Raw genomic sequence first — 12,183 nt, 5'->3', positions numbered from 1 at the left:
ATTTGTATTACTGTTAAATGATTTTTATTTGAAAACCATGATTCTGTAACTTGGCCCACACTCTTTGCTACTCTCACTTATTTGCTCTTATGCAATTCTCTTTTGGCCAATTTTGAGTTTTTGTCCCTTTCAGAGTCCCTGTGGTCAACTTTTTAAACCATGCTGTCACTTCAAAGCACTGGCTAACTATAGCCAAGACTGACAGCTATGGCTAATTCCACAGACACCCCCCCCACAAAACACCCTGGCATTTCACTCAAATTCTCATCCATGCCACCACATTTTTCTCTCTTGTTTTGAGCCTCTCCATTCTCCATGGATTTCAGATACAGTTACTGAAGGTGAACATCACCCTCCTCTGAAAACTAATCCAGCAGGAACGAATGTGGAGTAATTGGGCTTCATGGGAGCATCACTGTCAAGTCTTGAAATATATGGGGAGATAATCACATTTCATTTCTTTTCTCTCTCGTTCATTTTCAGCATGTTCACGTCCACGTTCTTCCGAGGAAGGCTGGAGACTTTCACAGGAATGACAGCGTCTATGATGAGGTGGGTCTGTTCTCTCTGATCTTATTGCGTGATCACAGGGGCTGTCGGTATGATGAAATCAAGCTGATGAACTAGGCATCACCCTGATATATGGGCTTACATGGGATTCCACCCAGTATGACTTGGGAAGTGACGGTAGAAGCCAAGGAGCCGAGAATAGCCATGACAGGAACCAAAGACAAATGAATTATAATGATTTTCTTTTTCAAATGAAATGTGGCAGAAAGCAAGTGTCCTTGTGATTTCCACCCTCTCATTTACCAGGACACTAAATATTATGTGGCGATAGGGCCCAGAGTCTCCATAGGAGAAAATATGTAGTGCTGCTGATCAATGGAAATCAATGCGACTCATACATTATTTTTCTAGTCAGATGCTCAATTTAATTTTAAAGACCCTTTGGACCTCAGCTTGTCTCTCCTAACAGCATTTATTCAAAGTGAAACTTTGAATTATCATCAGCAGAACCTAGTTGGCTTGAATGATATGAGTGCTGCCCATGTATTATAAACATTTTAGCAGTTAACTGATTTCTGGATATTTTCATTAAAAAATATAAATGTGAAACCACTTATAGAGATGAAGTAGCAAGGTGATCTCCTATGGTCTCATCTACCTGAGAAACTTCAGGGGTCTGTGTGCACTTTGTGGGGTAAGTATCCTATAATGGATATGCTGTTGTAAAATATTAGATGATAATTTCAGTTTAACTACTTATACTAGCCAGGGAAGGGCACATATGTTCCCCAAATGATCAGATGGCAGGGGTGCCCTGAGTGCTTGGTTGGAAAGGGTTTTGAGGCTGTTTCCGGATGAAACAAAGACAAATGCTATGATTGATTAGCAGTGTCTATCACAGGTGTCAGATAGGAAAGAGGTACCAATTTTGCCATCTTTTTGACACTATTATTCTAACCACTTGAGAACAACATTTAAAGTACATTTTTTTTTTATTTTAGCTGTTCATGTGGCTCTATCCCTACGATTATCTCCACCTGGTTTTATATTTGTAGGGTTTGGTTTTTTTTTTTTGTATTTGTGTGTCTTTTTTTTTGTGTGTGTGTGTGTGTTTGTAGTGTTTTTTTGCAGTAACTAGGTATTAAAATGGCTACCCAGGCCCTAAAAAATAAAGAATGAAAGGTCATAAGTTAATAATGAGACTTAAAATTAATTTTTCTGGGACTCACTGGATCCTCAGCGGTGACTGGTGATCATGCTTTTGGGATATCCCTCACTATATTGTGCCTCCTGTGAGCTGCAATAGGCCTGTGCAGAGTGGAAATGTTCTAGTTACTGGTTCCTAAGTCCTGGTTTTTGGACGAATTGCTGCAGATCTCCATTCCCCATAGATCCCATCCCTAGAGATTTTGACCCAGTAGATTGCAGGAGCACACTGGAATCTGTAATTTATGGGAGCATAAGAAAGTGCCCAGGAGATTCTGATCATGGCTAGATTTGGGAATACTCTCTCTCCCAAATTTGTGCTTTCTGAAAGTTCTATCCTATAATACTGTAATTTGAACTTGTTTTCATGAGATGTGGAATGTGACTTGGAGTTAGTAAGGGCTTAGTTCAAGTTGGAAGAAAATCAGAATTATGGAGTAATTATAAAGAGATGCATTTTTAAAAAATATGAGTACTGATCTTATTAGCATAAACTAAGGTTAATAAAATGTTGCCAAGTACAGGCTATTTTAATGAATAAATTAGCACATGATTTATATACAAGTGAATACTGCTAAAGTGTTATTAAAAGTGCTTGAAAACACTGTTTTCTTAGGCTGAACTGTCACCTTGAAATCTTATTTATATTCCTAATGTGCTTACGACAGGAGCTGTGGGCCTGCATTTCAGCCCAGTTCGAGACACAATGTCCAACGCTGAGGTTGGCGTGTGGCCTTTCTCCCCTCCCTTACGCTCTTGCCCTTGTGCATATGCTCTCACAGCCTCTCTAGCCCCACTGGTGAGGCAACACATGTTCCTGCTTCTCCCTACTTGGAGAAGCATCTCTGGAGATGGAATTACTATAAGAGTTCTGTTTTTTTGTTTTCAATTAACTGTTAAGTCATGTAGTATAGACAGTGCCCACAAAGGGGGATTGTGGTATAAAACTATGAAGTGATTGAACTTCAGAGACAGACAGAATTAGGTTTAAATCCAAGTGTCACCTGCTAATTTTGTGACATGGGGCAAGTCACTGAAGCTCTATCTTTAAAAATGGAGATAACATTCTTCAAAGACTCATACGAAACATATGATATGCCATACCTAAAAAGCTCATTGTGGGGATTGGCATCTACTAGGCATTTATTGATAGGTAGTGGTGCTGTTCTTATTGTGATCATTAATTTTATTTCTAAAAGAACTTGCAGTTGGTGGGTAAAGGGAGAACTTAGATTCAAAGCCACGTCATTGGATGCTTCCATTCAACACTCTTTTCAGGGGTCAGATTTCCAATTTTTCCTCTGCCTTTCACTACTCGTTCTCAGATTCATCTTCCTCTTTGTGCAAAAATATACTTTTCCAGTTTCAGCACATAATAAGATAATGTCTAGAAAGTGGCACAGGAAGCATGAAGCATTGCACAGGCATTATTGGTACAAGACATAATGTACATTAGACTGAGTGATCTTAATCAGAAATGATAGAGTGATGAGGGACGGCATTCTTTATGCTGATCGGAGCTCTCACTCTAGATTATCTATCTGTCCACAAAATACAACAAACACACTTGCCTTAGAGGGTGGGGAGTGGGAACAGGGACAAAGGAGGCGGGGCTCCATAAAACGCAATTGTGTTTCCAATACTGCAGAACACGATGCCTAAAGAAGCCCTAGATTATAAATCAGCTAGGAATGTGGTGTTCTCCCTGGGCCCCGTTTCAGGAGAAAGAGTGACAAACTAGAGAAGGTTCACAGAAAGGTGACTGGGATGGCAGAGTCTGGACATGGTGATGGAGATATTTTGTCTAGAGAAGGGAAGACTTGCAGAGGGAAGGCAGTGACAGAGTCACTGTTTCTAAATATTTGCCAGTAGGTGGGAAAAGTTAAATGATCTGTGTGTCTCTGGCAGGGATGGGGTGGAAATCTAGGGCTTTGGGGCTAAAAGGAGCCAGATATCAGCTCCACGTAACAACAGATCAAATTGATAGAACTTGCTGAACACTTACAGCGCCTTGTATGTGTGTGTGTGGTTGGCGGTGTGTGGGGGTTTCCCTTTCCCGGATCCATGCAGGCACAGAGTGGATGGCCATGATTCTTCAAGAGGACTTCTACATCCAGTCCTCGAGGTACCCCTTGGTTCTAGGATTCCAGTCTTTACAAATCTGACCCACTGGATCATTACCTTTATTTTTCAGTTAGGCAAGTTCTGTAACAACTAGTGTGAGTTATTGTTGTAGTAGTCATCAGAATAAGCTTTTGGGTTACTGCCTAATAAACTTTTTAATGTAGGTCATAGAAATATAAGTGTAGCTCTCCTCTCTGAGTTATGGGTGACCAGGCTTTATTGACTTTTCTCATTCTCAGCCTGCTTCCTACTTTTCCTCCAGATCCCTGCTGCATATCGATGGTCCATGGGCTCTGCTTGCCTCCACATATGTATTTTATTTTGCCTGCAAAGTATTTTTTAATGAGTCTGAATGCTGTTGGGCACGTCACTCATTCTTCAGGTCACTGCATCTCCCCCAACTCCCTGTCTCTTACCAACGCCTGCCTCACATGTTTATGATACTTGTCTGGCCACTAAAGGCATTTGAGTTTGAGATCTCTGTCTATTTCATGGACTACCCTTCTTCCCTCTACCATTCAAATGTCACTATTCTACAGGACTGTTTATCTCGTCTACTGTGCATGTCACTTCTCTGTAACCTCCATTTTACTTCCTTGGTTACTCGTGTATAGTGTTATGGCCCTGGGTGAGTTCTTTAACTTCAGTTCTGTGTCCTGCCTACCTCTCCAGCCCCTGTTAGATTCACTCTCTCTCACTGCTTGCTTTTGTCAAATATATTATTCTTGTTCCCACCTCAGGGCCTTGGCACCGTTATTTTCTTTGCCTATAACCTCAAGTGGCTTCGTGTCTTCATCTAAATCTCAGCTCAAATGTCACCTTCTCAAAGGTGGATACCCCCAACCCATCTCTTATCTCCTCCACAATAATTCTATCATATTACTACATTTATTTCCTTCTTAATATTTACCACACTTGAAATAATTTTTTAGTTTAGTATTCAGTGCCTGTGTTCCCAACCACACTGTAGGGACTTGGGAACAGGGACCTAATCTGGCATGGAGGTGGTCTCCAAGAAATATTTGTTGAATGAATGAGTACATGAGGGAATGAGGTGTTGAACTAGAAGAACTTGACATTCCTGGGGCGCCTGGGTGGCTCAGTTGGTTAAGCGACTGCCTTCGGCTCAGGTCATGATCCTGGAGTCCCGGGATCGAGTCCCACATCAGGCTCCCTGCTCAGCAGGGAGTCTACTTCTCCCTCTGACCCTCTTCCCTCTCATGCTCTCTATCTCTCATTCTCTCTCTCTCTAATAAAAAAAAATCTTTAAAAAAAAGAAGAAGAAGAAGAACTTGATATTCCCTACTAGTCCTAGCATAATTTAAAGGGAGAGAGTATCTTGCTTTTTAAGGGGGTCAATTTATTAACTTCTTGCTATATTGGGTGAGATTCTGACATGGTGATGTCAGCCATCTGAAGTTAATTTAGTGGAGGATTTATGGAACAGAATCTAAGAATCTACTGGTCAGAAATCAGTGTGCACACAGCTCCAAATCGTCCCATGTCAGAAGGATGGCGAAGTAATTATAAACCTTGTCTGATTGCTAAGGAAGTCTGGTAGGCACGTGTCAACGTTGATAAGTCACTTGCTTCCACCAAAATGTAGACTCACGTGTCTGTAAAAAATACAGATGTGGGATTTGCTGAAAGCAGGCTCGAGAGTTCTCTTCCTTTCATTTCGACCTGGATTATCATCTCTGGGGTTATCTTTATCTGCTCTTCCTCCAGCTTTCTGTCCCAAATTTGTCTTTGTGCATTTTGTTAGCTAATTTATCTTCCCCATTTCAGAGAATGAGTCTCCCTTCTCTCCCTCAAAACTGAGTTCACACTTCATGCTTTTCAAGGCAAACTCTCTTATAAAGCCCTTTTGGTGTTGTTTTCCATGCAGATCTTATTTGTCCATTGCTCCCAAACCCTTTCTATATCCATGTTCTTTAAACATCCATGAATTATGTGAGGCCTTCTCTGAACTTAGGGGGCCCTCCATTATCTTGACAAGTTGATGAAGATTATGCTAATGACTTAAATGGGTCCTTGGTTAAAAGAGAACGTACAGCTAATGTGGGGGAGGAAAACACCCATTGCCTAATGCCATGGTACATCATCTCATTAATTCAGTAAGGCTTACACTAGCTGTGTCCCAAATAAGCAACTCTCATAACTGTATTAGGCAATTCATCAAATGTTTATGGGTGACATTGAATGGTTTTGATGTGCACTGTATATAAAACCCATTACTGATGAAGGAAGTGACTATTATTAAAGCAAATGGGAATAGCAATCAGCAATTGGACAATTCAACCATGAATTTCATAGACAGAGCAACAGTGGGTTCAAGCATGTCATGGGAAACAATTGCTTGGCTTAACACAATGCATGAACAAAATCAATTTGCTAAAATGCAGGTCATTCGGCCCTGAGGGCTGGAGAAAACTATTATATTGCTGATAATATTTATTGTTGAACTTGGATCTCTTTCACACACCATTTGACAATGGGCTCAAAGTCCATGGGTCCCCAGTTGACTCCAAAAGGGAAGGAATGTTTCAATGAGACAGTTAATTAGCTTTCCCCCCACCCCGGTTCAATGATATCTTCATACTGAGAAATGCATTTTTGACTGAGAATTTTGGAATGAAAACTTGGTTACCTCTTGTTAAGAATAAAACAAGAACTCTGTGGGTTCTTCTAAATTCATGAGAACTTTCAAATTTTTCTTAAAAATTTAATTGAAGCACAGTTAACATATATTAGTTTTAGGTGTACAACATAGTGATTTGAAAATCATATACATTACGAAATGCTCGCCATAGGAAGTATAATTATCATCCATCACCATACAAAGTTATTACAATGTTATGAGAACTTCTACCTCAAAGAATCTGGGTGTGATATAACCAACAAATAATTATATAGTTAGTGGTAAATTAATAATCTTTGACATCAAATTCTCCCTGAGTGGATCTCTGAATGCTCTTTGGCTACCTATTTTAGCAATAAGAGAATTGGGTAGACATCTGGTTTACATTTTCCTATGTCAGATTATTACTCAGATCTCTCTGTCCCTCGGAGGAGAGGAACATAAGATTAGCAAAGAAACATTTACCTGGGGCGCCTGGGTGGCTCAGTCGTTAAGCATCTGCCTTCGGCTCAGGTCATGATCCCAGGGTCCTGGGATCGAGGCCCACATCGGGCTCCCTGCTCCGTGGGAAGCCTGCTTCTCCCTCTCACACTCCCCCTGCTATGATCCCTCTCTCTGTCAAATAAATAAATAAAATCTTTAAAAAAAAAAAAGAAACATTTACCTGGTTAAAAATTATTTCCGCCCATTTTTTCCTAGTAGAGATAAGAATTCAAGAAGTATACAATTCATGTTAGTTACATTTGATGGACTCTACGCATGTGAAATGTTGAGAAGCATGCAGGGTTATAATGGTGGAGATGGTCGGCTGGGAGCCTCCAGGGAGAATCATAAAGTCATTGGATACAAAAGGAAAAACACTGAAGGAAGGCAGAAGAGTGGCTAATGATGAGAAGGACAGGTATCTATAGGATGTACCTCAAGGCAGGGGATGCCACCTCTATAGTTTTTCCTGGAGTTGGCTTCGAGAACTTCCACCCTAGGTCAGTCTTCTCAGAACTGCTCTCCTCTGTCATTTGAATATGTTCAATTGCATATTAATGAGCAATAAGCAGCAAAAAGTTAACCACGTGTCATTCTATCCATCATACCAGAGTAAGACCACTCCATGTTTTCTGAATAAGGCTTTGTTGGCCAGGGTCCTTTCTGCCTTCTACAGTAAATCCTGTCTCCAAACAGGCATATCCCAGCAGGAGTCAATAAGATCAAGCTAGGTAAGGTGGCAAATGCCTGCTCTAAGAAGTCCTTGTTGCTGAGATCTCTCTGTCACAGTTGTGTTTTTGGTTACACAGTGACTGCTGCAATCAAACCTCAACTAACATTAGTAAGTGAAGATTGGACCATTTGTGTATTTTTAAATTTTTAAATTAAGTTTATATTCAAGGTTCCTGACAAAACTATAAGCAGTCACTTAATAAGAGTGTCCAAAAATGTTCAGTAACTTGGAGCCTGTGACCTACTAAAGAAAACTATCAATACCTCACATAAGAAATTTTTCCAAATCTATTTTATTAGAGAGTTGTAAGCATGGGGAGTAGGAATAGGGAAGGTTATTGGAGGAATAAATTATGTGCAGAAGTGGATAAGTACAGCAAGAAGAAAAGAGATATGAATTAAGCATTGACACTTTTCTATCAATATAAATTATAATGGCCTTGGGGCACCTGGGTGGCTCAGTCAGGAGTCCGACTCTTGATCTCAGCTCAGGTCTTGATCGCACGGTCATGAGTTCAAACCCCATGTTGGGCTCCATGCTGGGCATGGAGCCTACTTAAAAAAAAATTATAATGGCCTCAAAGAAAAAAGTCCCCAAACATTTGACTTGATCTCTGTTTTAAAGATGAAAAGCAAAATAAGCAAGAATTAAGGGGAAAAGAAAGATAAAAATGAATACAATTTTAAAGCCCCAAGGCATTTTTATTTTGCTTTTCAATTATCAACTGACATTTTTTTAGATGAAAGAATGATATACCTAATTAAAATAATCTTTATGAATATGTCTTATTACCCATTAGCTTTGAGCAGGACCTATTCTTTGGATCTGTCATGTGTCACATACCAACAGAGAATGGTAGGTCTCCAAGTTACCTGCTTCAGAAAAAGCACATAGGGCCCTAGAAACATAGCCTAGCCTTTGGAACCCCAGCCTCGGTGCCCAAAATATGGCAATACTGATGTCACCATCAGGTGGTATCTATCACAATGTCCCAGTCTGTACTTCACATATTGTGTGTTAGAGCAGCACTGCCCAACAGAATATAATGTGAGTTACATATGTACTTAAAATTTTTTCAGTAGCCACACTAAAACAAGTGAAAAGAAATAGGTGAAACTAATTTAATGATATATTTTTTAACTCAGTATTACCAAAAGATTATCATTTAATCATGTAACTAATACAAAATATTTTTTTAAGAGAGAGTGAGAGAGAGAGAGAATGAGAGTAGGAGAGAGAGACAATCTTAAGCAGGCTCCATGCTGGGCATGGTGTCTGACTTGGGGCTCGATCTCACAATTGGGATTGAGATCACAATTGAGATCATGACCTGAGCCAGAACCAAGAGTTGGACACTTAACCAACTGAGCCACCCAGGTGCCCCTAATACAAAACATTATTAATGAGATATTTGCATCCTCTTTTTGTTTAAGTCCTTGAAATCCAGTATGTATTTTATATTTCAAGTACATCTCAATTTAGACTAGCTACGTGTCGCTAGTGTCTACCAAACTGGAAAGTGCAGTTTCAGACTTTATTAAATCCAAACAATTTCATTAGTTTTCATAAAGTGTAATTTTAATGCAAAACCTCTTAATTTTTTCACCCTACCTTTCCATATCCAGAGCATAATAATTTATTTTTCCTGGTCCATAAAACCATAAGATAACACAAGAGATAGGTCATCAAACAGTTGAGCTAGGGCCTATCATCCTTGATCAAATGCTTTGTGGAAGTTTAACAATGAAATGACCTCAAATATGGCCAGGTGAATTCCTCTACACAAAGTCTACTTTCATTTTTTTTAAATTTATTTTCCTTCTACTAATTTTACCAGGGATTCGCAAAGTAATCCATGAATTTTGGAAGACGGATGAGCCACTGTTTTGATCATTGTTTCTTTGGACCGTTGCTCCTCTATGAGTAGCCTAATCAACCATTATTCAGGTGGCCAAACTTTCTTCCAGTTTTGAAAAGAAACCCATTAAGTGTACTTTTTAAAAATGTTTTATTTAAGTAATCTCCACCCAAAGTGGGACTCGAACTCATGAGCCCAAGATCAGGAGTCACATGCTCTACCAACTGAGCCAGCTGCCCCCCATTAAATGTACTTTTATGGGAATATCAAGACTTAAGGCTGGGCTCAGATCCGGATTGATTGCATCATACCTCAGTTTCCTCATCTGTAAAATGGGGATTATGATGAGGCTGCTGGAAGAATAAATTAGCCCCAGAACAATGCCTGATGCAGTGTTAATGCTTAATAAATGTTAGCCGTTATTTGATAATTATTAACATTATTAATACTATCATATTATTATCAGAGAGTATTATAAAGAATTGGTGGGAGCGAGTGAGAAGTTGGAAGCTGAAGTAGGTGACTGTCCAGAAAATGAGAGGTTTTCCAGGAGGTTTTCCAAATCCAAGGGACCCATCAAGGGGAGATCGCACAGGTGCAATGTCATTACCTGTAACTGTCATCATGCCTGCCTTGGGCCAACAGCCTTCAGAGAAACAGCAGCTCAATAATTTTTGACCACATTAAACTTTTTAAGCTGCCACAAGTATGCAGCCCACACTGTCCAGACCTACAAACATTTCCATTAACAGAATCTCTTCTGGAAAGAAGAAATTTTGATTTACAATTTTATTCCAAGACTTTCAAATTGCCTTACCTTACTGGCAAGCAACTCTTTTGGAGATTGTTATGACCCCCAGATTTAGAGGAGCCAAGTTGAGAGATGCCAGATTTTCTTTCTAATCAAGGAAATCTAGAAAAGGTTCCTATACCTACATAGGTCTAAAATCTATGCATTGGGTCCATTCAGTGGTTTATTACAACTTCCTTAATGTTAAACTTGCTATTTAAATCTCAATATGTTTTAGGTTTCCAGTATTTCAAATGAGGGGCGGGGGAGATTTGCTACCAGTAATAAATAATAGGTGAATAGTAATAAACAATTCTAGTTCTTAATCTTGTTTCCTAGGGAGAGGGCTAATGAAAACTACTAGTAGAATAAAAATATCATTTTCATTTACTGGGAGTCCACAATGGACTGGACTCTGTGCTAGGTGTTATACATACATTTCTTGAATTTTCTTAAACCTTGTGAGGTAGAAGATATCATTAATACCTCACAGCAAATGTTTGTCTGAAGACATTATAACTAGTTCATGACAAAGCTTGTTTTTATCACAGTCCATTTGACTACAAAACCTTTGGTCTGAGGCAAATACTACCCTTCATTTTTATGGAAAACTCAAAGATAGTGAGATGAGTGATTTGTCTAGATACTATGACTTCCAGTGCTAAATCTCAAACAGTTTCAAGGTCTCTGTTCGACCCTAGAGACGTTCACTCACACACACATATCCCAGATTTCCAAGAAACCCATAAGTCCTGGACACACCACTGCTAATTAAGCACATAAGACTTAGAGTGTAGGAAATTGGCATTTTCCAAAGTTAGACATTTTCTCTGCTTTTCAAATATGACCCACTAGTCCCCAGCTAGATACTTTATTATAACCCCTTTTTATAGTTGTTGTTGTTTTTTTTAAACACAAGAAAGTCATCAACACACTCTAGCCAAGCTTCTACAATTCCCAAGGTCATCCTTTCTGAGCTGGTTTTGCTCACTGGACCTCTTAAATACTTTTGCATGCCTTATAGCGTAGTCATGTCATGATAACAAACTAAAATATTTAAAAGGAAATTGCTGCCTTTTTCTTCCTCAAAAAAAAAAAAAAAAAAAAAAACAGTCCTTGCTTACAACTCTCAATGGACCGTAAATATCTTCTAGGCCAGCTGTACCAGTACCTGCTGGAACTCCTTCTTACATTAACAGTAACTAAGAAACTTACAGAATATTCCCTTTTCCCTGAAATGAAACCCTGCTCCTGCATCTTTTCTTTCCTTTAAAAGAATTTTGGTTCTCTTTAGAAAACTCTTCAGAGATTTTGAAGAGGAATGTGCACAGTTGGGTCAAATCCATGTATGAACCTTCGACTGGCTTCTCTAGTAATCTTGGCCACATCAGTTGATATGAAGACTGAGGCTGAATTTATTTTTCATGATCTGAAATAAGCAATCAAACTTGTTTTCTTAAGCCATTTTCCATCCACATAGTGTGTCTACCACTTACCTTCCTTCCCTGGGGCACATAATAATTTCTTCAGTCAGGTCTCATCTCAAAATCAACAGCATGAGGAGCTTGAGGGATTTCATCTATTAGTGATCTGGTATACATCTGAATTCAACTTTATGAGAGAAGTTAGGGGCAATATTCTCAATTGGAGAGGGAAATTGTGGTGTGGTTATGACTTCAGCATGCTGATTAGGTCATACGTCCAATGACGTGCAGGGTGGGGCAGTGAGTACATTTACCTTCAAGAATAGGAAAACTGAGGCACAGAGAAACCTAATAACTTTTTTAAGGTCACACACACACACACACACACACACACACACACACACACACACACAC

At 39.3% G+C, this 12,183-nt stretch overlaps 1 protein-coding gene across 10 annotated transcripts in view; it reads left to right on the top strand.

The window, feature by feature from the left end:
- Positions 1-12,183, top strand: part of FHIT (fragile histidine triad diadenosine triphosphatase) — a 1,472,419-nt gene that overhangs the window by 1,291,404 nt on the left and 168,832 nt on the right. For all 10 annotated transcript variants that reach the window (XM_073901470.1, XM_073901471.1, XM_073901466.1 and 7 more), the window contains one exon: positions 484-552. In XM_073901470.1, coding sequence (XP_073757571.1) covers positions 484-552 — 69 coding nt within the window. Of the gene's footprint in view, positions 1-483; positions 553-12,183 lie in introns of those variants that run through there.

The sequence above is a fragment of the Callorhinus ursinus genome, unplaced genomic scaffold, assembly GCF_003265705.2.
Source record: "Callorhinus ursinus isolate GAN/ISIS: 27379988/994484 unplaced genomic scaffold, GSC_fseal_2.0 scaffold15, whole genome shotgun sequence".
NCBI lineage: Eukaryota > Metazoa > Chordata > Mammalia > Carnivora > Otariidae > Callorhinus > Callorhinus ursinus.
The sequence above is the reverse complement of the archived record's forward strand: the minus strand, read 5'-3'. Positions and strand labels throughout refer to the sequence as shown.